The sequence below is a fragment of the Antennarius striatus genome, chromosome 4, assembly GCF_040054535.1.
Source record: "Antennarius striatus isolate MH-2024 chromosome 4, ASM4005453v1, whole genome shotgun sequence".
NCBI lineage: Eukaryota > Metazoa > Chordata > Actinopteri > Lophiiformes > Antennariidae > Antennarius > Antennarius striatus.
The window spans coordinates 22,840,488-22,865,822 of NC_090779.1; the positions used below are offsets into that span (position 1 = coordinate 22,840,488).

Consider the following 25,335-nt stretch of genomic DNA (forward strand, 5'->3'; position numbering starts at 1 on the left):
TTCTACTGATAGAAAATGTAGTGAGATAATTATAAAGCAGCATCATGTTAGTAAGTTAAAAAAAAAAAAAGTATAAAGTAGTCATTCAACATTCACATCCATCTCCTTGTAGACGAGACGATCACAATCATATTGACTACAGTCACTTATCCGCCTCTCGGGTCCCGTGTCTGCTGGAGCCTGTCCAAGCTGGCTATGGGCAAAAGACGGGGTACACCCCAGATGAGACGCCAGCTCATCGCAGGGCCACATGACAAACAAACAACTATGCATGCTCACACCCAGCAGACAACATTCACATACTTGTGTCACAGAAGTATTTTGAAAACAGTTTAGGAACCAAAAAACAGTCATTATGTCAGTGTGTTATATTAAAGTTCTGAAAGATTTGTCATCTTAAAAGGTTGAAAATGTCATTTTAAACACAGTTAGGAGTCAAATACATCTTCTAATGTTCCTGATATAGATCATGAAGGAAACCAACATTTGTGAAACAGTCTCTCAAAATAGTCTCTCATCAGACTAATAATAATAATAATATCAATTTGATCCAGATTCTAGGGGCAGGTCTTGAATGAGGGTCTTATCAAGGGAAAGATGGATATGAGGAACCCAAGCTGCTGCAGATTAATGGTCTCCGAGGGCTGGTTTTGTTTGTTTTCAATTAAGAAAAGCAAAAACTGGAATTTCCACAGCAGCTTTGCGGTTCACAGGCAATTAGAACACACATAACTCTTCTAATTATGGGTGCTTTAAAAATCTATCAATACAGAAGGTGCAAAACTTACGAACAGAATAGGTTCCAAGAGACCATTTGTAAGATAAATTGTCTGTAAGTCATTATATTAAGTGCAAGAATGACCTGGGCGAGACAAGGAAGATGAGAGTTGTAGATATTCGTATCTCTGTGAGCACCTGTACTATCCTCTCAGTAGAAAGACACTGTTAACCTCAAATTTAAAGTGTTGGAAGTTCTGTTGGGAACCTGATCTGAAGGGAACAGTTCCCTGTCTTACCCATGAGAGTCTGAACTAACTGAAGCAGCTGCTAATGTCCAGGGAGTCTTCAATACTGCAGTATCGTCAGCAGGTTACACGTGATGGTGTCTCTGATGACCTCAGCGGTGCAGTACGTGTCCCCTTCATACGGCTCCGTATAGGGTTGCCTCAGGTAATTCTCACCTGCCGCCACGTCGGCGTTCCATTCTGGAAGGAAACCGTCTCCCCGAGTCTCGCAGATGTTGTGTAAAACACAGCAGACAGTCACGATTCTGGGCATCATAGAGATGTCCAGGTCATTCTTCTTCAACAGGCACCTCCAGCGGCCTTTGAGGCGTGCAAAGGCTGTGTCGACCACGGAGCGGGCGGAGCTGAGGGTGTAGGTGAAACGGCGCTGCTCCGGAGACAGCTGGACCTCCTGGCTGTACCCTTTCATCAGCCACGGCTTCAGAGGGAACGACGAGTCTCCGATGAGATGGACGGGGATCTCCACGCCGTCGAACACGATCGATTTCTGAAAGGCAGCCGAGGTGTGATGGAGTCAGAAAGATATGGATGTGAGGTGAGCAGATGGGTGCGGGTTAAAAGCTCTACTTGCCCACCTCTCTGGGGAACAGGTAGCCATCAGGGCGGTCCTCCGCCTTCAGGTACAGGTCAGAACTGGACAGGACGGAGGTGGTGCTGGTGCTTCCAGGCCAACCAGCGTAGACATCAGTGAAGCTGGGAGGACAGACATGCAGGTTAGTCCCCAGTCTATCTCTAGAGACCCCCGGTGGTCCGGCCGCCGCTCACCATAGGCTGTGGTTAACCACCGCCTGCAGGATGACGGAGTACCAGCCCCTCTTGTTGAGGTAATCGTCCGGGTTGTCTCTCGGGGGGCTGATGGGGATGTGAGTCCTCCCGATGGCCCCCGCACACTGCGGGTAACACCTGTCCCTGAAGGCTCTCACGGTGTCATCCAGCCGCTGTCCGCTCGGCAGCGACACGAAGCGCCGGTGCAGCCGCTCCAGGATGGCCGAGGTGACCTGCCGCACGATGACACACACGGTGGCGATGCCAACGCCGAACATCGCGGCGATGGAGCGGTACTCCCCGGAGCGGGCGAACCACCACAGCGCGATGGCCAGTCTGCGGCGCGGTTCGATGGGAAGCCGGTAGTTCGTCCGGCGGCGCTTAATGGCCGGGCCGAGCTGCTGGAGCAGGAAGTCGAACGTGGCGCGGCTCACGTGGAACTGCGTTTTCCACTCCACCTCGTCGAACGACTCCGCCGACGACCACAGGTTCCGTCCGGTGCTTCGATCCCGGACCCAGATGTGTCTGCTGGTGGTGGCGATGAGGCTCAGGGCGGCGGCGAAGGATGACAGCACGAACGCCCTCCTCCGGCGCAGATACTGGCGCCGCCGCCGGTTCCGTTCCATCATCTCCCGCGCCCTCCTCCGCCTCAGCAGGGCCGCCTGGAGCCGGTACAGCTCGAACAGCTGGCCCCCGAACACAGGCGCTACTTCCAGGCTCAACGAGGAAGAGAGCACCGCTGCTATCAGCGTGGAGGTGTTTGGGTCCATGCTGAGCTGGACGGAAACATGAGCGGCGCATGTTTATGACGTCAAACTGACGCTCACGTGGCTGCCTGACCTGTTGTTTTCTGGATTGTGTGAAAATGATGTTTTACTCAAAGTTGGAGTTCAAATAATTTGTGACTATACTATTCAGAATTATATACACCATGAAATGTAGCAAGCAGTATTTTCCTTTCGACATGTCCTGTCAGGGGTCTCCATCCCTCTCCACATGGTCTTCCTCTTACATCCTCATCACCCTGTCACCAACATTCTCACCATCTCACCTCTGGAAGTGTTCAAACCATCCAAGTCTGCTCTCTCTAATTTCATCGCCAGAACATCTCACCTTGGCTGTTCCTCTGATGAACTCATTTCTGATCCGATCTAACCTGGTCACTCCTAGAAAGAACCTCAACATCTTCATTTCCTCCACCACCAGCTTGGCTTCCTGTCTTCGGTTCAGCACAACTGTCTCTAATCCGTCCATCGTGGCTGGTCTCACCACTGTCTCATCCATGCAGTCAGTCCTATGTAGTGCTGTGAAGGCCTTTAGTTTGTGTTAGATGTTGTTTGTGGCTTCTCTCCAGTTCTGATGAAGTTGATGTTTTTCTTCATGGGTTTGGACCTCCGACACCTACAGATACTCCCTGCAATGGTCTTGAGCAACTGACCGTGGCGCCATTGGTATTGACAAGTTGCGACTTGACAAATCTTGAAAAGATAAGCAATTAACAGGTCTGTTTCTTTTTTAAGTTAATGATAGGCTCTATGAGCCTAAATTCTGAACAGTTGGACGTTAACATTTAATACAAACTTAAAAAGACATGAAACATTTAATTTTCTGTGCCGGCCGTGATGAGGAAAATGGTCTGATCAGGCTTCAGGACCATGAATGACACCAACATGGCCTAACCTAACGGCGTCTGTAAAATGCAATATTGACACCCCATAGATTAAGATTTCACACATCATGTCAAAATAACTCATCAAATATAAGACTAAATGAACATTTATCTCTGATCTGTGGCCTTTTCAGCTTTCCTGTTGGTGCATCATGTGCATCTGTAGGAGCCGTATTTGAGTTTTGTCAGATTTGTCTATGGTATAAATTGACAATAAAATGAATAGAATGAATACTTTATATTAGTTATTGAAATGCGATTTTAAGTTAAAAATTATACGGTTAAAACTATGAAATGTCATTTATTTTAGTTACCCTGAGCACTATCTCACCTGAAAGTACTGTATTTACCTGTCTATCATGTGGTAGTAGACATGTGTCCAACTAGTCTGTTCATTAGTGCTCTAAGGGTTAGATAGCAAGACGGTGTATTTTCAGACCCCAATCCAGATCAATCAGTCAACAATTATTTGTAAAGCGCTATTATTACGTTAACAAACATTTCCAACTACTATTTCAGAAAGAGAAACCCAACAGAACCCTCCAGGACCAGCATCAGTGACAGTGGTGGGGAAAAACTCCATTATGAGGAAGAAACTCCTGGCAGGACTCTGGAGGACGACCAGTTGGGTGGAAGAAAAATACAACTGAGATAGGGGCAGGGCAAGAGAAAGTGAGAAACAGACTGTCAGGAGAATAAACTGTATGTATACAGGTATATGTTCAGTTCATTCCCACAAACAGAGGTACGGAATAAAACCCTCTGCTTTTGTGGTTGCTTTATTTTTTTTCAAGTGGGCAAACTGGAGGACCCAGAGTAAACCCTTCGCTGATTGTCTTTGATGGATGAATTTGAAGCGGCTGGACGTCTGTTTCGGTTTGAAAACCTTTCATCCAACAAGTGTCTTCAGTTCTAACTGGCTGGTGGGGAGTGCAGGTCTTTAAACTCCTATGAAGAGCCCAATCCTGTACTTCTGCATGTCTTTGGTGATGCGAGGAATCCAAAGGCACATACAGAACCCTCGTAGACACGAGAGGAAGTGTGTCAAGATTAAACAGACGAGTGGGTGGAGTCTAAATGACACTGGGAGAGCACTGGTCACTGATGCCAAAGCAACATCCACCCAGTTCAGGCATATGTGTTGCCTTTGATTAATTTGTGGGCATAGTAAGTGCTGGTCAACAGACACGGAATGTAGAGCTTCTTGCCCGTCTCAAATATTCTAATGTCATTTGCCAGGTTCTTCATGGCTTCATCGAGTTTTTCCCTATAGACTTGTTTGGCCTTGCTCTCTCCGAAGCGTATGATCTTCTGGGCCTCAGCTTGTAGCTTTTTCCACTTGTTTCCCAGTTCCTTCAGAATTTCTTTTCGTTCATTCTCTGTCAGGTACTGGCCCATCATCGGCTTCACCTGAAACTGCTCCTTCTTTAGCTTCTGAAGGTACCGAGGGACTTCACCATAACCCTCTTTCTTTGTGTATTTAACATCTATAACTGCAGACGTCTTCTTTGCTGCTGCGAACACCTGTTTGTTGTGCTTCACAAAATTTTTCTCCACGTGAAATATCATTAATGGATTGTCATTACGTTTAGGAACGGGTGGTTTCCTTGCCACTGCAGCACGAGATGCTTTTGAATTCGGAGCCATTTCAGGTAGCTTGTAATCTCTTGAGCGCTTCCTGAGGAAGTTTCCTGGTGATGGCTTGTCTACTGCTGCTGGTCCCATCGTCCTCCTTTCATATTTCTTTGGCTGCTCATTGGGTGGGAGGTGGACTGGTCGCCAACTGTTGTGTGGGGTGCGTTTTTTGTTGGACACATCACAGTCCTGTTGAGCAGCTTTTTCTGTGGTGCAGTTGGTTGGTGGGTGAATCTGCTTATCCCAAATTCTATTGTGGTTTTTGGGCAGATTCCATTCATTGATGAAATTGCAAACATGAGCACGTACTACAGCTACGTCCTTGGTGGGGTTGGGTAGAAGACTCCTCATTTGAAGCCTATGGTTAGTCATATTCCTCTTAGTGACCATGTTTTGCATGCCTTTCACCGTTTTTTTTTTCTTTACTTCCTTGTCGAGCTTTGAAGATGGTGCCATTCAGCAAATGTGCGCTTATATAGTAAATGACCTGCCAACATGAAGAGACATGAAGTAAGCAAAGAAGATGAATCATCCTTTGATGTTGAATGACATTCCATAGCCAGACTTCGTCATGTGAATCTTTTAACTTTTTTTCAGCTTTGATGTCACAGGGTGCTGGAGCCTATTCCAGCCGACTGGGGGAGCGAGGCAGGGTATACTCCAGTGCGCTTTAAATAATCTATATTATAATTGTGCTTGTCCCCCAGTTAGGATGGATGAATGGATGGATGGATAGATGGATAGAGAGAGAGAGAGATAACAACTGTGGATCATATCGTAGTCATGCATAACGCATAACTACGACTGTCGGTACAAAATGTACGATCAAAGGAGAGTAGATCAAGGATTTGATCAACTTTTATAATTTAAATGATTCCCGCAACCATTAAGCAGTGATTTAATAGACTTCACCTGAAAAAATGTGTTTGCATCATTGCATCAAGTTTTAGATTAAACCTGTGCATAGTATAGCCATGGTCTGTTAGCTATACACTGAACGGTCTTTGTTGATCTACCTTAATGCTAATGATGTTAAATAAGATCCGTAAATAGGGCCACTTGTCTAACACCATTCATTTCACATAATCAATGACCTCACTAATTGAACTCACCACTGCTACTTTTTTGAACACAGCCCCCTTCAGTTAATCAGTCAGTTTCATAGAATCAGTAGCATGCACTTCATCCCTGTTGGATCTGCTGGTTTTCTATACCTTTACTACCCTTTTAAAAACTTACTTGCAGTGTAGAAGTTGAAATTGTAACGAAAACAGTTATGCTATTATTTTGAACACAACTGTGAATGTGATGCTGCCTCGAGCTGTTTGCTGCTCATGTGTTGGGCTGTGGTGAAGTTTGCAAGACTTGGGAAAAGGAATGGAAGTTAGTGATGAGAGGGAGATGTGTCTCTGGTCAGACTTCCTATGTGAAGAGATGAATAAAACTCTATAAAGACTCCATCTCTACTGCAGGTGTAGTTAATATCTGGGGTATTACAGGGACTGATGTAAAGTTGAGAATCAACGTAAACTGAGCTACTTCTTGGGCATCAGAGAATACCGGTTTGATATACTCTGGAATAAATTTTCTCAATGTACTTTAAATCTTGTTATTATTAATAATTATTAATTATTATAATTCATTTTCACAAAATTATTTATTAAGGTGGGAAACATTAAATAATATCAATACAGAGCACTTCATTTCTGTAAATCTTCACAAATCTGTACATTTACAAATTAAGGTAAGAAACAGAAATATCAATATATAGCACTTCATTCCCATGAAATCATAGTGTTCCCTTTTCAATGGCCCCTAAAGGTATTTAAAACATCATGCATCAGTCTGCACCATGCACCATTTGTGGTGGTAGCTCAGTTCTCGAGGACATTGAACTGGTCCAAGTCCGTGGTGGACCAAAGTCCGGAGATCCAGCTCATTATAGCTGAATGAGCTCTTTCTGAGTCCTGCTGCCACTCCTGCTCCCAATCAGCATCAGTTTCATTACGAGGTTTGTTAGTTTTCACGTCCTCCACCTGGTAACGTGATAAAGATGAATACAAGACTGCATTCAAAGAACTATGGAAGATGTCAAAGAAAGTTTTGTACTGAACGATTAGCAGTAAACAGCGGAAAAACTGTTTCACCAACCTGTAGGAATTGTCTCACAGCTCCTTGATAGGATCTGTCAGCGTCCACCTGCACATAACGGCTAACGGTAGCCCGAGCCGACAAGTGATCCATTTTCTGAGCCAACAGATCTTTCAAACTTAAACACACATAAAAAGATAATATCAGGAAACAAATTTCACCCACGAAGTATCCAACACAAAATATTAAGGTGCTAAAATTTCCAAAACAGAGTCAAGTTCAAAAACAGCTTCTAGGATTGTGTCGTATAATAAACAAACAGGAGGTGAGATGAACAACTGCACCATTTCACACACACAGATACTGGCTGTGTCTAAACGATGGAAGAACTGCCATAGATGAGTCTCAGGTGATGACTTTGGCAATCACCTGGTATTTTCTCTTTGAAGCTCCTCGTTTGCCGTCATCTGTTCATCCAGCTTGGACCTGATGACCTCCTTCTCCTTCCACAGTTTCCTTTCATTGGTCTGTCAGACAGGAAAGGGGGGTTTGTTAAAGCTGAACGAGGGTCTGGAGGAAGAGGAACGCTAATCCTTTCACACTATTGTACCTGTGTTTTCTTCTTCTCTTCCTCAAATTTGGTCAACCGTGTTAGGACCACTGCAGCCTGATGGGCAAGCTCGTCATATTTCTTCTCCATCATCACTTGTTTCTCTTTGTTCTCAACTGTGAGCTGATGGACTTCCTCCTCCAGGCTTTTTGCACGAACCTCAGCCTCAGACAGCTTCTTAGACAGAAGGTTGATGGTCTCAGCCGGACTGGGTTCTTCCTCTGCAGATGGAAACACAAGGAAGAAAAGTGCTGAAGGAGCAAAGATTGATAAAAACACTCAAACTTCTAAACATACAACAACAAATAATGTGACCAACGTGAGGCTGAGTCCAAAAGCATCACAATAAAAAGACTATGAAAACCTGTCATTTGAATGTCTGTCCTGAAAGTGGATGATGATCCACCTACCTGTACTGCTGCTGGCTGGTCCTGGTCCACATGAAGAAGGAGCTTCTTCCTCTTGCTCAGAAGAACGGTCCAGCCGAGAGTTCTCTTTCTCTTCGCCCCGATCTTGAGATGAGGAGTTCGTCTTTCTGTTACACTCTCTTGCCGCGAAACAGCTCAAGAGAGTGAAGACATTGAAGACATCATCATTCCAAAGGTTTGCCTCTGCTATTTCACATGTACAACGTTCATTCATTCTGAAAACATGAAATGATCAATATATTGGCTTTGCTTAAGAAAACCAAGACTGAAATACTGAGAAGAGTGGAACATAAAACCAGAAATGTTATAATACTGTTTGTGTTCTGATCGAACCAATTGGCAAAAAATTCAGGTTCAAAGCTGAAGGTTCAAACTGAATTTCCATTATTCAGCTAATACTGTATATATAATGTAGTGTTTTTTGTCAACAATTGTATGTGTGTAACGTCTTTCTTGAGTTGAGCGCTCCTGAAACGGTTGGGAAGAGGCACTAAATGAGGCACACAGTTCTCTTGCCTCATGCTAGGGGGCGCTGATGATCTCAGGGATTCTTCTTACGACTCCTCGGCCGCAAAATAAGTGCCAGCAAACTATAATCTATAGGCAGCGAGTCAAGTGCAGTCACCCCCCCCCCCTCTCGCCTTGTCTTACTACATTTGGTCTCTTACTTGTTTTGGTTAGGTTTCAGGAAGCCTTTTCCTTTGACAGCTGTCGTCAAATCACCTTGTGGATCAGCTTCATACAGCATCCTGTGGTTGTTGGGTTGGATCTCCAAGTCACCACAAGGTTCAGCCCCCCCACCACCAGCAGCAGCAGCAGCAGCAGCTGGTTGGTTCTTGTGATGAAAATCCAATGTTCCGTTCATTGTTTTATTAACGTGTTTTCTGTCCCTGAAATGGAATGGATTGGATGACTTATATGGCTACAACTTTGCGAAACCAACAAAAATATTCAAAATGTCATTTAAAAAGCGTCACATAAAAGCACCAGCTTAAAGAACGTTTGACAAAAATCCTCAAATATCAAAGAATATTTGTCCAAATCAAGAGTTTTAAATTGATATTATTAACCGCTGAACCCTACCTGCAGTTGGTCTGAAAATGGCTGAGGAATAATAATCAGCTGGTTAGACTGTTTTTGCTCTGAATATGAAATAGTTTAACTCCAGTAAGACACGATTGGTTGGAGAGTTTTCGTTTCAGTTAAGTTCAGTTTAGTCTTAACTGAAACCAGAAAAGATAGAGGCTTATTTTTCCTCTATTTTCTGTCATTTTCTTTGGCATGTTTCTGTTTTGTCTGCGTAATTGCGTTAAGTTTGTCTGATTTTCTAACGTTAAATTCATGTTAATGAGTCATAATAAAATTATGTCCAATTTTAATAATCAAGTGCAATCCCTATCTTGACCACTAGGGAGCAGTCTAACACATGGAAAATTATCTTCCGGTTTCACAAACGGGGGTAACTAAACTCAGAGTCAGAGGAGTAACCCTAACCTGTTTCACGAAGCGAGGTAACTGAACCTCTGCGTTTGTTACCATAGTAACAGACTCTCTGGAGCTAACCTGTCCAGAAGCAGGTTTAACTCCATGAACCCAGGCTTTCCTCTGACTCTGCCCTCTTTCAAAGCCGCTCACGTTTCATTTCCTGGTTACCCGTTTGTCAATTTCCCAGGAAATAAACCAGTCATAATCATTGAGGAGGAGTTCCACTGGATTGCAGGTTAATGATGTAGGAATCTGATAAATTAATTTGAAATTATATCCACTTAGTAACATTGTGCTGCAACCTCATACATGGATTAGTAACTTTAATTTCTTTTAGGATTTCCCAATGTCAGACTACATTTCTGACGTGGAGGCAAAGTGTTCTGGGTCGGTTCCCGACCCACGGATGTGTGATGAGTCTTACCTGAGCAGCAGACTGTAACGTGGTAGGCAGAGTAAAGGTTTGAGATAACTCACCTGTCTCCATCCTTTAATCCACTCTAATGTATCCACTATGCATCACGGGAGACTTTGATGGCTTTTATCTGGGGCACAGGGGTTATCCATGGCAACCGAGGCCGCCCGACCCCTGACACTGAACCAGGCCTCCCACAGAACAACTGGGCTTCCTGCAGGACAAGGGGTTGGGTGGAGATGACCATAGTTATGCAATGATTCCTTCTTGGACATAACCTGCACCTCTTCCGCTGGCAATGTGTGTCTATTCCCCGTGTCCGGATCGCAGCAGTCTCTGTCACTCCAACCCTTTCCATTGCTGCTGTGATGTAGGCTGGTAGGTTCGGGGTACGTTCCAGTTGACTATTCATGTGAGGTGTCACAAGCTCCATTGAGAGCTCTCTGCCACTGATACATTCTTGGAATCCCAATGTAATAGAATTAGTACCCCTTTAGTTTGGAAGTCTGAATAATTCTGCTGTATGATATACCTCTTTACATTTTTGTTCTATAAATATAAATATATTTTGGAGTGCAACTGTGATCAGAGAAAGACAAAAATATCATGTGATTCAAATATGGCACATGTGGTACAGTGCATCGACATTCCTCGCGGTTAATGCGTTCCAGGAACCCCATGCTATTAACGAATTACGCGATAGAGCGTCAAACTATTTACGTTATAATTTACGGTAATTTAAACATTTATGAACCCTCCCCATACTGATATTAAACTACTTTGTATCTGTATTACATTTTCCCACTTTTGTGTAAACGCGTTGTCTCATTTTAATAAGTGCAGGTTTCTAAAACAACACATACCATCAGGTTTGGTGTGTTTGGGAGTGTGAAGAGCAACGAAGGGAAGGATGCGCTTTTTTCTCTTGAATATAAGATACAGAAAAATAACAAAATAACAGTAGAATGAAGTCATTTTTAAACTCTTTGTACGATCGAGTCCACGTGCATGTTAGATTTATTTGTTCATAACTCTTAATCACTGCTAGCTAACTGTTTTCACTGATTGTTGGTTAGGGTGATAACAAAGAAGTGATTGAATGAAATTCCACAAATTATTGTCGAGAACACACAGAATTGATTCACTCAAGTCGACAGTTTTGCTCTTTTATTTATAACTTTAGTCTTCTCTACATCTGTCTCAAATTCATTCATTTATCTTCATGACCCGCTGGCACCACTGTCACAGATGCTGGAACCTAACTGAGTTGGCTGGGGGCGCGAGGTAGGGTACACTTCAGGTGCGACATCAGTGCACGGTGAAACCATATGTATACAAACAAACATACACACACACACACACACACACCTACGGGGCGATTTGGGACCAGCCAGTTCACCCTAAGTGTTTGTTTTTGGAGGTGGGAGGAACCTGGGGAGAACCCACGCAGACACGAGGATATATATAAAACAAATTTATGACTTGTTTCTTTTGCTCCTGAGAGGTTTGGTGCAGTGTGCATTAAGTTGTCTTCCTTTCATGAAAAGGGAAGTTAGTGTTTGGTGTTTCATCGCTGGCCGCTGGCTTTGGCTTCATGGGTTTCAAGTCTCATAGTGGCTGAAATAAAACAAGCAGCTGCCTCCAGTCAAATCTCATGGTGAGTTCAAGTACCTCCATCAGATCTGATGGTTCCTCATTAAAACCTCTACGTACTCCTGCCTGGCCCTGCTGACGGGGTCCAGGTCCGCCCACGAGGCAGATCCCACCGGGGACAAACGGGCGCCGGCTGAGTCCAGCTCCACTTTGGCTGAGGACCAGAAACACAGTTAGCAGCAGCTACACCTGCAGCGGCTGTCAGAGACCAGACAGAAACTCTGAGAAGGTTGAATCACACATTTCAAGTCAGTGAACTCACCATCGTTTAATTCTTGGGTCACGTTTTTAGCCAACTCGCTCCGCATCTGGAAAAAAGGTGTCGTTAGATTTGAGTTGTAAAGTAAAACTGTAAAACATTGATGCATTTAAAAATAACAGTTCACCACCAAACAGGACAAGTTAGTCTCAGATGGTTGAATGGGAATAAAATGAAGTGGAATGAAGCAGGATAAGCCATGAAGCACGCTCTGCTTTAGAGAACAGTTTCTGCAGGCCTTTAAAATCAGTGGAACATATGAATGCAGATCAAGTTAGAACCACGAAGAGGGCTGAGACTAAAGCCTGGATGGACCTTAGTGAGGAAGTCCTCAGCCTCGCCGCTCTGTCGCTCAGGAACAGGGCCGGACATAGAGACCCCGAGCCTGGGGCTCCTGTTGGAGGGCCCCAGCGGAGCCTCGTAGTTTGAGGATGAACCACCAGAATCCAAGTGCAGCGAGGGGCCCCCACGACTACTAGTGAGCAGAGACCTGCTGCGCTCACTGAGTAGCTTGGAATTGGCTTCATAGAGTCGACAGTTAACCCTGTGGTGGACAGGGTGGGGAACAGGAGGGGGAACAGGAGGGGGAACCAAGTATTGAAAACAGTTCAAAGTATCTCCTCCAAAACTCTCAACTGAAAACCAATCAGAAGCCCCATCAAGGTTGGGTCAGGTTCCAGTGTTGCTAACGCTAATGTTCTGTGTGTTATAAACGTTACAGTAATTCTATAGAAATATAAAAAATAAGACTTCCTGTATGCATTTCAAATTAAAAGCACTCTATTGCGTCCCTGGACAGAAGCTTCATTTTGCTAAACTTGGTCAGAAGGGTCCGTTCGGCCCGACCAAACGCTTTGGTCACCTCTCAAGTTTGGCTTCCAGGGACTTGCGGAGGCGGAGCTCCTCTCTGTACAGCTGCTGGTACTGCTCCAGCTCCAGGCGTGAGGATTCTCGTTGGTTCAGGTTGTCCCGCTGGATGGTGCGAGCTCGGTCCACTTCCCCCTCCATCTCCTGGATCCTCTGCTTTAGCTGGGCGCGCAGGAAGGCCTCATTGTTCTCTCTCATGTGATCCAGAGCTTCCTGGGATGCAGCCTGGGACTGAGAGACAAACACAGTCTGAAGTCACTGGAGAGGCCACACCCACAGGTGGAGCTTCCTGCTTTGAGTTTTAAAAGGTACGGGCTGGGGGGCTAAATCGGTGGTAGGCAAAGCAGAATTTGTGGATTTAATACCTGAAGATCATAAAATGTTGACCTGCAGGAAGACGTTGACTTGATCCAGCTTCTGCTGGACGTCCTGTCGGGCTCTCTCCTCCACGTCCCGCCGGTACGCGTCCAGCTGGTTCTGCTCCACCTGACAGGCCTCCAGCCGGCGCCTCAGGTTCAGGACCTCCTCCTCCAGCTGCCTCTTGCTTCTCTCCAGCTCCTCGTTGTTTTGGCCGAAGCCCTTGAGTGACGCCAGCTGATCCTTCAGGTCGTCGTTGGACTTCTCCAGCTGGCTGCGCCGCGACGCCTCCCTGTCCAGCTGCCTCTGTAGGTCCTCCACCTGGTCGAGAAATGATAAAACACCTGACGGACTCCAGACGTTGTTCAACAGGAAGTGTTGAACCTCACTGAGGGTAGCGTACAAACCTTATCTTTCATTCGTCCTAAAGCTCCTTCAGACTGTCCGGTTCTGCCGAGGTCCGTCCGCAGGCTGCTCACTGGAGAACCAAACTCATGTCCCGTCACGTCCTGATCCCGCAACTTCTTCTTTGCAGTCTTTAATAAAGTTCGCATCCTGAAATCCATGGACAGGAAATGCAAAGTAATAAAAATCCACAAACAAATCGGTGTTGAAGCCAGAAGACACCATAGACTGCGCTCTGCTGGATGCTGGCGGCGTCTAGACAACAGGAAGTGCTGCCAGTGGCGAGGAGGGGGGCAGCGAGGTGTTCAGGAGTCACCTGTACATTTCTTTTTGAAGCTCTGCGTTTCTCTTCATCTCTTCATCCAGCCGGGTGTCGACGGCCTTCTTCTGCTCGACCACCTTCTTTGCTTTTTTCTTTTCTATCTCCACCTGGAACGAGACGACAGACGGACTCAAACCACCGTCAGGAGGAACGCTAACGTCGACATACGCAGCACCTTCCAGCACGTGAATGCATCGCTGTAACACCTGTGTGCTCAAGTCTCCTTTTTCCTTCTCCAGCTCTGCCAGGCGGAGTCCGAGCTTACCAACCCCTGTTCCAGGTGAGAGGTCAGATGTCTGGAAAAAGATTGGATGCCTTAAAATACGATGACGACCTCAACATGTGAAGTCATTCAAATACAGGAAAGATATATCTTCCTTTATTAGTCATAAAAACAGACATGGTTCCACTCGTGAGCGACGTGGAGCAGGACCGTCTGCAGACTCACCACGGCAGCTTCCTGAGCTCCTTTCTGAAGCGCATCGATTTTGTGGGACTGTTGCTTTGCAGCGGCTTCCAGCCTGGCGTTCTCTATCTCCAGCCTGAACACATGAATGTTGTTGAACACGAATCCTTCCTCCCTTCTGAAGGTTCATTAACCTGACGTGTTTAAATCCAGGTGTTGCTGCGTGTGGACAGCAGGTCTCACCTCTGCACGGCTTCTTCCAGCTGTCTGACCGTGGTGTCAGAAGCCGCTGAGGCGTTCAATGCCGTCTGGATTTCCTGAGCGGCGCTGGTGAGCTCCTTTTCTTTATGGTCCAGCGCGTTCTTCAGACCGTTGATGCGCTTCTCAGCTTGGACATACTGGTCCTCACTTTCCTCCAGCTGCACCACAGACAAACATTTCCAGAGCCATGACTGATGTGTTCTGGTGTTACCGCTGGTGTCGCAGCGGGCTGCCGTTACCTTTCCCTTCAGCCGGTCCAGGTCTCTGAGGAGCCGAGCCTTCTCCTCCTCCAGGTCGCTACGGTAACGCGTGTTGACTTCCAGAGAAGCTTCGCTCATGGACAGCTTCTTGAGGGCGTCGGCCAGCTCCTGCTGCAGCAGCCTCAGACCGGCCTGCAGACAGGATCCAGAGAAGGAAGGGTCTGAAGAGGGTCTGCAGCCAAAGGGCTGCAGGTGTTGAACCGTCTCACCTCTCGTTCGTTCTTCTCTTCCTCCACTTTGTAGATCTGATCTCTGAGTTCGGCGGCTTGACCGACGAGCTCTTTGTTCCTCTCCTCCATCAGCTGGACTCTCTCCTCGCAGTCGGAGCGCAGCTTGGTCAAGATGTCGCTGAAGCGCTCTTGGGCGTCGGTCACAGCACGCTCCTTTGCCGAGCCTTTATTCTGGGCCTCCTCTAGTTGTTGCCGTAGTAACATGGCCTCGCTCTGGGCTTGGGCTAGCCTCTCCTGCGTGGCCTCTTGTCGCGCTCCGGCACGGCTGAAAAGCTCCCTTTCGGCCTGCTGAGCCCCCTCCAGCTCCTTGACCCGAGCGGTCGTCTGGTCCTTCTCGCGCTGCAGGACGTCCAGCAGTAACCCTTTCTCTGCCAGCTGCAGCGTGACCCGATGCACCTCGTTCTCCATGCTATTTGAACGCGCCTCGGCATCGGACAGCTTCTGAGACAGGCTGCTGACCGCCTCGCGCTGACTGGCTGCTTCACCTGCAAACAAGCGTTCAATTGAAGATAAAGGTTCCAGGAGAAACTTCGAACGTCATCATGACATTAAATATCAGTGCAGTTCAACCTGAATCCAGACTGAATCCAAAAACAATGAACAAACCAACGAGTTAATGAGAAGCACAAAGACAGAAGATGGATGACAGACATGAACCATCAGATGAGCCCAGCTGTGGTGCGTTCACTGACATCCACTAAAGCGAGGTGAGGGAACACCTGCTGCATGTTAACCCCCCCCCACCTGGACCTCCCCCCACCTGTGAGTCTGTCTTTGAGGCGCTGGTGCTCCTCCTTCTCCCGGAGCAGCGTTCTCTCTGCGTCTCTTCGAGCCTCCAGGCAGAGCTCCGCCTCCTTCACGGCTCCGGCCAGGCGGGTCCGAGTGGACTCCGCCTCCGCCTGCAGGGTCTCACGCGTCTGGCGCTCGTTCTCCAGGCGGCTCGTCGCCAGAGACAACTCCGACTTCAAGCTGGTCACCTGGTTGTTGCAGCTGAAGCCGGTCTGGGTCAAGGCTTCGCTGTTGAGTTGGAGATCTCGCCGAGCGTCTTCCAGCTGCTCCTTCAGAGCCTCCTTCTCCTCCCACAGGTGGCGCTCTCGGAGGCTGCTGGTGGCCTGGGAGCGCTCCAGGTCCGCCTTCAGGAGGTTCAGCTGCTCCTGCAGGCTGGCGTTCTGCTGGAGTAACTCCCTCTCCCTATCACTGGCCTCAGTGAGCTGAGACAAGGCCTACCAACATCAACACGACACGTCAAGGTGGCTTTGAGAGGCAGGTCATCACGTAGAAACCTTGGTGCTAACCATGAACTAACTTGACCTGAGACGACTTTACGTCTCTGAGCGTTACCTCGTTGCTTTTGCTCATGTTCCTCCTGTTTTCCTCCTCCATCTCCTGCTGCTTACGGAGGTGGCTGCTCAGCAGATTCTCCTGCAGGGTCCGAGCGTTGCGCTCCTGGTCCAGCAGCCTCTCGGTCTCCCTGTGGGCCTCTTCCATCTGGGGGGTCGACACAAAACCCGCCAACGTTACAATCCCATCAACACCAAACGGGAGAGCGGCCACCAACCAGGAAACGCCACGGTGAAAGTAATTCCTGCAGCGTGAAGCGTTCACGTTCCAGCAGGTCTACCTGCTTCATGTTGTTCACCAGGGCTCCCATCTCCAGCTCCAGATTCCTGAGGCTGAGCTCCACCTTCTGCTTCTCCTGCACCTCCAGCTGCTGCTGCTCCTCCATCCTCCTCAGCTTGTCTCTGGTGCTGCTGTACATCATGGAGGCATTGCTGCCATTTTCCTGCTCCTGTTTCAGCTGGAATCTACATCAAATAACCAATTACACAAGATGTGATGGTGACGACAGGATTACAGAGTAATCTATTACCAGGAGGTACTTCTCACTTCAGGTTGGTGACTTCGGTCTGCAGCTCCAGCTGGTCGCGCTCTAAGCCAGACTTCAGGTCTTTGACTTCCTCCAGGGATCGCTTAAGCTCCGCCTTCTCCATTTCAAGAACGACCACCTTGTCGGACAGGTAACCATGGCGACCCTTTGCCTTCTGGATGGAGCGCTCGTATTCGTGGAAAATGTTCTGCAGCTTCACCATGCTCCTCGAGTCTGAGACACGAAGATGTTTATAAAATGGATTATGTGAAATTAAGTCTTAATAGGGGAGGGGCTGCAGTGGGGGGGGGGGCATACCCAGAGTGGCTGAGTCCAGCTTCTGAACCAGGAGGGAAGCGTGTCGATATCCTGACGTGGGGGAGTCCATGTCATCCGTGGCCGAGTCCGATGACTGAGTGATGTCATCAAAGTCTTCCGCCATCTCCGTTTGTTCAGGGCTCTGAATACGAAAACAAACCTCAGCGTTAATGTGGTTCCACGTTTTATTCTGCATCACGTAATAAAAGCATCAACAGAATCGTTCTTTCACCTTGTTTTGCTGCCGTCCGCCAGCCGTTAACCTGGATCCAACAAACACCAGAAAGAAAAACGGGATTATTTAGAAAACTTCTGCAAAGACTTTAGAGCTCTGGGAGCTGAATTAAAGTGTGGTTGAAGTGTGATGGTGTATATTTGAATAAGCTCACTTGAAAACCTCACACTGTCACGCTTTTTAACTCCACCCACTACCTGTCAAGTGCCCAACCAATCACGGTGCATCTCCCAGAAGGGATCACGTGAACAAGAGCTCTGTTTAATGTCCTCTAACGCTGTACACAAGAAAACCCCGATGCTTTATTCACCAGGACCGAACTCCCGAAGCCGGAGTCTACCCAGATGGCTGGACCGTAACGCCGAAGCGGCCTTCGACTTTGCGCTCGTCCATCCCACACACACCGAGCCGTTACGGCTTCATCGGATACAGCGGTTTGTTTTCTTGTGACGGCGAAGAAAGAAAAGAAGAAAACAAAAGAAGTCTGATACTATTGTTTTATCGTGGTATTTCCACGGGTTCTGGACCCCCTGACCAGCTCCGGCTGGGAGATCTCTTTCTTAGGTCTTGAACTTTTACCTCTTGGGGGCCACAGGCAGCGGCCCCTGCTGGACTCCATCCTGACTGGACAGGAAACCTGAACTGCTGTCAGGTTTTTCAGCTCTCATGTCTTTCAGTGCTTCTCCATCAGCATCCAGGGAAGCGCTGGATTTCTGCACCTCCGCTCCAGATCCTGTCGTCTCTTTACAAACCTAAAGAAAAAACCAAACACACCCAGGGATTAATATTTGACAACTGCACATGAGAGACAAACTTAAACAGGACGTGTGTTGCAGCAGGATGTGTCGTCTTTGTGATGCATAATTTATTGTGGCGCCTCCCTTTGGAGAACTAACACCTGACTGTGGTTACTACAGGGACATTAGTGTGTAACAGCATCGCCACACCTCTGCACAATACTGTATTTTGTAATACTGTATTGATTTAAAAAACACAGGAGTGGGTTATAGATATTTTTTTTCCTTTGTTTCATCTAGAATTGTGAAAAACTGTAAATGTAGATCCTATTAAACTTCTAATCACATTTTATAAACATCCTGTGATCGTTAATCAATGACTATTGTTTGATTTTACAGCCTCAACCTGGGTTTCATGCATTGCAACCACTGCTGTTTCAAAATAGACAAAGCTCACTTATGATGGGCTGACATGAAGGTAAAAGCAGAATTCAATTCAATAAGCAGCAAACTGAACAAGTTTAATATGTTCACACTGCATCACCTAGAAGGAGAGAGTTTATACAACAGAATCCATTCAAAGTAAAGACACATACAAAAAGCCGATGCGTGATGAAAGACGGGTCGCGTCTCTAAGCTTTGTTCAGCCGTCCTGAAGGAATCCAAAGCTGAAACAAGCCAAGGTTTATTTGACCGCAGCACAAATAAACTTCAACAGATCAGATTCTGTGTGGTTGGTTAGGAACACACAGATATGTACATGCAAGAAGAACTCTTCTACTCGTACACAGATCTACAGAATATAAATATCAACACACTGCAAATGAAAATCAAAGTAAAGAAATAGATCATCAAGAGGTGAAACTAAGCACACAGATGAAATGAAGTGAGAGAAAAACAACGTGGCCGGACGGTTCTGGGCTGTTTGGATTTAACTCACATGAATCTACTGCCTGATTTTTCTCCTTTTGGTGTCATAGGTGGGCACAGAAAGAACAAAACAGACAAGAATATAAGAACCAAGTTTGGACTTAAACTAACATGATAATCAAAGGAACCTGTCAGTATTGAATTTTCTTAGATCCTCTTAAAATATTAGCTTAGTGACATTTCCATGAATCTGAAGTGGAAAAACGTTTCTACTCATGGAACAAAATACAAATGTGTGAGGAAGTTTTGTCTGAATTTTCATGTGATTCCCTTAAAATAGGGGAAACAAACAGTTCATCTCTCAAACCTCGACTTCGCTTTGTTCTGATGTCATTTAACACCAAGTGGTCACGAGTGATAGTGACCGACCCTGTGTTTGCTTCGTGCACCAAGAAACATCTGTAGGTGCTTAGAGAACAAAAATATTACCCTCACCTCTTTTAAATGTTGTTAAAAGCTGTCATTTTGTTAATATTTAAGGACTCTTAAATTCAGCAAACATTATAGACCTTTGTCTTTGGGTCCATTCATTTTCTGCATATCAACGGTGTATTTTATTTCTCTGTTTGCAAAAATTCACGGGGGATGGTTTGTTAATGTGTTAAAGATGTTATATCCTGGTCATCTCTCACCTTTTGTTGCTGCTGTCCAGGTTCTACTTCATCCTGACTGTCTTTGGTCGCTGGTGACGGCTCAGAGGAACCTGAGGAGACAGAGTTTTACCCAGAGCTCTGGACATACTGTATGCACACAAATATTATCAGACCTGTGATCCTCACCTGGTTTAACCACTGCCTGAAGTTCAGCTGTGTGTTGAAGCTCAAAGTTGTCTGTGGTGGACGAGGATGTCAAACGATCTGGTTCCCAATCTGATTCTGAAGGTCAAAGACAGAAAGCGTTTCACCGCTGGGATCAAACGTTTCGTTTCAGACGCCTGACCGGCCTTACCCTCTTCACTCTCTGGTTTCTGAGGAGCCGTCTTCCTCACTCGGGGCGCAGGCTGACGGGGGGGGCTGAGGAGTCTCTGGATGGAGCTGATGCTCCTCGGAGGTTTCGTGGGAGGCGACACCACGTCGTCTTTGTCCTGAGCTTCTTCAGAAGGATCGGAGCGCTCTGGAAACTCCTCGAGTCCAGGAGAGGCCATCCTGCAGCCGGGCAGGGTTCTCTTACTGGTGTCTCTTACTTCATGTCACAAAAATATCACATGCATTCAATTCAGTTATTGAGATCAATTCATGTTTTTCAATTCTTGCTGCATGAGATGGTTCCTGGAATGATCCGACTAAAGAATGATTAAAAAAACACCTACTGTCTTTCCTCTCTTCTCTGACAGGGGGAACCTCTGGGGTTGATATGTTTCGCTTCTCTTCATGTGACATCTTGGGAGTTTCAGAGCAGGACTGAAAAAGAAAAATCCATGATTCAGCATCGTCTTCAGCATCAGAGGAATCTTCTTCTCTCACAAAATCGAGCTCCGTGTCTCCATCAAATCCTCCTAGTTGATTATTTTCTGCAGCATCACTTTCGTCATCGTTCTTTCCCGTTTCTCTTTCAAACTCTTCCTCTTTAACCTCAGCAGGTAAAGTTTCGATGTGAAACGTGTTTTGGGGTGATGACAGTAGGTAATCCCTCCCAAGGCTGTCGTCTTCATCAGAAAACTTGGATTCCACTCTGACCGCTGAAACAACACAATCCTCCTGTATGGCTAAAGTCGCTGACATTGCATAACTTGTAGTTCCAAGTGGGCGTTCGTCTCCTTCGTCTGTTTTGTGATCGTTCTCTTGGGAATTCTCATCTGCATGAGCTGGATTGGTTTCAGTGTGAGCGGTGTGTGTGTCGGGTAAGTCCTGAGCATCATCACTAACTTTAAAGGCACCGGGAACCGAGGTCGATTCTACTGATTCAGTTGGCTTCAAATGAGCCACACAGCTCTTGTCCCCCTCACATTCATGTTCTTCATCATCCTCTTCCTCAACCTCATCATCCCCTACGTCTTCTTTTTCTTCATCATTATCGTTCTCCTCCTCTTCCTCCTCCTCAGCTTCCTGTTTGACTGTCGGTTCTGGTTTTACTACATGAAGGCTGCTCCTCTGTTCCATCTGCTTGTTTAAGTATTTGAAACAAGAACAGGAGACAAAAAAGTTGAAGAGCTTCATCACAAATATTTATATTTACCTGTCTGCAGCCTGGATGGGGGGTCGAGGTGATCTGGGAAACTCTGGATGGGAAGGAAGTGGGGGAAGGATCTACTGGGTTCTGCAGAGCATTGCTGGAAGGTGAAGCCTTTGGGAGGGATAGAATTCTCTGCACTCGCAGTGCCGAAGCTAAAGGCAGATAAGGATCCACGATTACTATTTATTTTACTATCAAACCAAAAGCTATGGAGGAACACTAAGTTAATAGAACTCAAAGCTTTTGGTACCTTCTCTCGTTTTTAATTCAATCATTTTCCGCAGGTTCACCTTCTGTGGTTTCTGAAAGACAGCAAATTAAGTCCTGCATGGAATTTAAGAAAAATAACCTTACAAGGACAGAAATGTAGTGCCAACCTTATTGCTTAAATTCAACTCATCCTCCTCTGATGAAGACCACTCTGTAGTACTTTTTGAAAACCTGGGGTAGGGATGAAGAAGGAGTTGAAGCTGGAAGTTTAATCTCTGTCACGGATAATGATAGGATATCGTACCCACCGACTTGAAGACTCTGAATGGGAATTGTCATTGAAATCTGAAGCAAAGCAGAGAAAGCTGTTGTCAATCAATAGATACCGAATGTGAATCATTTTTAGAGGGGCAGATGTCAAAGTTTCTGTAATATGACAAGACTGTGAAAAGCACCTGAAAAGAAGCACTATTCTAAGCAGCAACATAAAGCTGTTTGTGCAGACAGGAGGAGGACGACTGTCTGTCCAGACTGACTAATCTTTACTGACAGCTTCCATCTAAATTTTCCTAACAAGTTCATTTCTATAAAGTAATACCTCTCCCTGCTTCATTCGCTCCTCGATCTTAATCCAGTCAAGAGGTAGTGCAGGAGGAATAAATGAAATAATCAAAAGTCAATAACATAATAGAAATAATAATGTGTCATGCCACTTAATTTACTAAAATGTGATGAAAATTTATCATAAATTGTGTACCAACCTTCCGTGTCAACGGCTGCTCCATCCAAACAGGAACCTGTTTCAGCGTTCTGAGAAGAATGGCCCAACAGGGAACTTTTCTTCTTTGTACTCAGACCATGAGGCAACATGGACTGACCATTGTTTCTCTGGGTACTATGCTCAATGATCAGAAGGGAACAGCTGCAAGGGAGGCAACAACGACAACAACAACAACAGGAAAATGTCAAGATCTGATGGTTCTGCTGTTTTAGCTGTACCTGTATATCTGTGCTGTGCAGGGAAAGTACAAGCAGAAAAATTATAGAGATATTGTTTCAGGTCAAAGTTCTACTCACACCACAAACACACACATTATAAAACTGAAGTACTGATCTCAGAACACAGTAGTAAAGACAGGAAGGGCAGCTTACGGATGATGCCCGTTCATCACTGCGTAGTCGTCAGCTGACCATCCCTTGTTATCCTTCAGGCTGATGTCTGCGTCAAACCGTAACAGCAGGCGCAACATGCTGATTTGTCCGTTGCCAGCAGCCATCATTAACGGGGTCCTGCAGGTCAAACAACCAGCAGCAGGGTCAAATGTCAGCAATGGATTAAGAGACATTAAAGAACAAATATCAACAAACACTTGTTGTAGTTTTTGAGTTGGAATGTTTGTGTCAGCATTCACCCAAAACAAGTAAAGAAAATGTGAGCTTGGCTTAAAAAGTGAACAATATCTAGTGTCCAACATCTCTGTAAAGTGTGACGGCTCTATCTGGGGTTGGCAGGATCGTAAAAGCTGGATCGCTATTGTGATTGGTTTAGAACCGACCTCTGATCTTGATCCATGTAGTTCACATCGGCGCCCTCCTTCAGGAGAAACTCTGCCATCTCTGTGTGATCCTCACGGACCGCCACAGTCAGCGGTGTGAACGCCTCCTAAAGGTGACATCACAAACAGAGTCATCCACTGAGAAGCAGTAAGTCTTTATTACCAATTATCAAATGCTAGGGCTACAAAATGAGAGGAAATGATCAGTGCAAGAGAGGATTTATCACCAGATGAGTTGGATAAAGAACTTTTCAGGCTGATAGTTTTTTTCATGGTGATATGAGCTGTGATGTGATGACATGATGCTTTAACTCATTGGGACACGGGGTTTATGTCAAATATTCATCCAGGCTTTAACATCTTAGCTTTTTCCCATCATTTAAATAAATCTGCTTTATTCAACATCGACGTGTCCTGCTGTTGGATTGAATATGAGGAAGGAAACATTTTACCGTATTTTGTGCATTGATTTCAGCCCCGTGCTCCAGCAGCAACGCAGCAGTAGAAGCTGATGAGACGTGTGCTGCGAAATGAAGCGCTGTATTTCCATTAATATCCACCAGGTTGGGAACAGCATGATTCTCCAACAGGATCTTCACACAACGTTCATGCTGGCATTGCACTGCCTGATGCGGTAAATGAATCATCAAGCCACAAAGTTTAAAGAAATGACACCGAAGACGATCCATTCCAGCAGGAACAAACACACCTTACCTTCATCAAGGCGGATCTATTCTGATTGTCACATAGGTTGAGCTTTGCCTTGCTCTCCACAAGGAGCTGCACCACCTCAGCATGTCCACTGGCACAGGCGATGTGAAGTACAGTTCTGCAGAATAAAGGAGATCAATTTATGACACATAAATAGTGTTGTTTGCACAAAAACATTTAATATTTACTGCTTTTAAAATCCATTGTTTCAATCAGATTCCAATACTTTGAAATTGAGTTTTACAATAGCACTGCATATGTAAACTCAAGCTGAATTGTCATCATGTTAAAGTTCAGTCAGTAGTCGACTGTCTCATGTTTTATTACACGCAGGTCTTTAAACACAGGTCTTCCTGTGTCTGCTGCATCTAAACGACTCCTATTCATGAATGAATCTCATTTCAACAAGATTCTTATATCTGACTCTAGATCTTCAGGTACCAGTAATTCTGTGTGTTCTCATACAAAACATAAATTTTGCCACTGTAGAACAAGGTATATACAGTATCTTGAATAAGTTGAGCCACTTAGCCACTTTTTACCAGCTTATTTTACTGACTCTTGTTACGATACATCGGGTTCATTCTTCATAAGCGAATTACATCAACATTGATAGCCTGTAGTTTTTGAATTTTACTTATTTCATAGCTCGACTTCAGTCACTGTTACATTATATTCATTTGAGACAGCTTATTATCTACTACGCTTCAAAGTCTGGGAATTCTATATACATATACATCTATACATAATTGTAAAACACAAAAACAGGGGAGTCCTTTTTAAAATTGTCTATCAGAGTATATGCATAAAATTTGAGTTACAATACTATTATTTTTTATTACAAAAATGCTGCATTCATCTGTGGGATGAAAGTTGGATGTATTTCCCTGATGATGACGAATAACTATGTAATGTGTGCAAAGAATATACCAGACATTATGATTATAAATCAAGACTTCTACCTAATTTGATGTTTAATCTTTTTATTATTATTACAGTAATGGTTGTAGAGGAATAAATGACTCCAGTTTGTGACATCCCTCCTACCTGTTCTCCCTGTCGAGTTGATTTAAATCATTCTTTTTCGCAAGCCGCTTTAACTTTTCCAGATCACCGGCTGCAGCAGCTTTGTGGACCTTCCCCAGGTCCTTGTCTTTGAGGTCATAGCCGAAAGAAAGCAAACTGCCCCTGTCAGGGGTGGCGGACGAGGGTCGCTTTTTCTTGGCAAAGCGGAGGATCTTCTTCATTTTACAGGTTAGTTAAAAATGGTTCCCACCATTAACTCCTCAACCACAATTTAATTTAAACCAAGACGTCTTCTGAAATGATATTTTTAAATAGCACGTAATTACGAAGTTAGAACACTATTTTATCACTAATTACATTATGAACCACCGAACCACGCAGGTTTTTTAGCTCCTGTCACTGACTGATGGCTGAATGGACACAGTTAGCA

At 45.5% G+C, this 25,335-nt stretch overlaps 2 protein-coding genes across 2 annotated transcripts; both read right to left on the reverse strand.

Moving 5' to 3' along the window:
- Nucleotides 1-42: 42 nt before the first annotated feature.
- LOC137593710 (uncharacterized) lies at nucleotides 43-3,044 on the reverse strand. Its single transcript, XM_068312648.1, has 4 exons — nucleotides 2,904-3,044; nucleotides 1,791-2,566; nucleotides 1,601-1,718; nucleotides 43-1,512 (listed from the first exon to the last, which is right to left on the reverse strand). The coding sequence occupies exons 1-4, from the start codon at nucleotides 3,042-3,044 to the stop codon at nucleotides 1,066-1,068; spliced, it is 1,482 nt and encodes a 493-aa protein (XP_068168749.1). The 3' UTR covers nucleotides 43-1,065.
- A 3,852-nt stretch (nucleotides 3,045-6,896) lies between these two features.
- LOC137593711 (ankyrin repeat domain-containing protein 26-like) lies at nucleotides 6,897-25,126 on the reverse strand. The gene is made up of 33 exons (XM_068312649.1): nucleotides 24,927-25,126; nucleotides 23,883-23,997; nucleotides 23,621-23,794; nucleotides 23,169-23,275; nucleotides 22,765-22,902; nucleotides 22,374-22,534; nucleotides 22,211-22,237; nucleotides 18,143-18,305; nucleotides 17,561-17,591; nucleotides 17,329-17,470; nucleotides 17,031-17,244; nucleotides 16,765-16,948; nucleotides 16,485-16,631; nucleotides 15,904-16,366; nucleotides 15,123-15,628; nucleotides 14,893-15,045; nucleotides 14,636-14,811; nucleotides 14,435-14,528; nucleotides 14,193-14,282; nucleotides 13,981-14,093; nucleotides 13,667-13,814; nucleotides 13,290-13,580; nucleotides 12,898-13,133; nucleotides 12,351-12,579; nucleotides 12,039-12,084; nucleotides 11,795-11,930; nucleotides 10,186-10,337; nucleotides 8,892-9,113; nucleotides 8,206-8,357; nucleotides 7,796-8,016; nucleotides 7,615-7,712; nucleotides 7,246-7,363; nucleotides 6,897-7,130 (listed from the first exon to the last, which is right to left on the reverse strand). The coding sequence occupies exons 1-26, from the start codon at nucleotides 25,124-25,126 to the stop codon at nucleotides 11,800-11,802; spliced, it is 4,479 nt and encodes a 1,492-aa protein (XP_068168750.1). The 3' UTR covers nucleotides 6,897-7,130; nucleotides 7,246-7,363; nucleotides 7,615-7,712; nucleotides 7,796-8,016; nucleotides 8,206-8,357; nucleotides 8,892-9,113; nucleotides 10,186-10,337; nucleotides 11,795-11,799.
- Nucleotides 25,127-25,335: the final 209 nt, after the last annotated feature.

Excerpts from the sequence above, each read along its gene's own strand:
- LOC137593711 (XM_068312649.1), bottom strand. The coding sequence starts at position 25,126 with ATGAAGAAGATCCTCCGCTTTGCCAAGAAAAAGCGACCCTCGTCCGCC. Across the intron at positions 14,529-14,635 it reads CTGGAAGAAGCCGTGCAGAG|GCTGGAGATAGAGAACGCCA; the intron begins GTGAGACCTGCT and ends TCATGTGTTCAG. Across the intron at positions 12,580-12,897 it reads CTGGAAGCCAAACTTGAGAG|GGTTAACTGTCGACTCTATG; the intron begins GTGACCAAAGCG and ends TGTCCACCACAG.
- LOC137593710 (XM_068312648.1), bottom strand. The coding sequence starts at position 3,044 with ATGGACGGATTAGAGACAGTTGTGCTGAACCGAAGACAGGAAGCCAAG. Across the intron at positions 2,567-2,903 it reads TCATCAGAGGAACAGCCAAG|CTCAGCATGGACCCAAACAC; the intron begins GTGAGATGTTCT and ends GTTTCCGTCCAG. Across the intron at positions 1,719-1,790 it reads GTGGTTAACCACAGCCTATG|CTTCACTGATGTCTACGCTG; the intron begins GTGAGCGGCGGC and ends CTGTCCTCCCAG.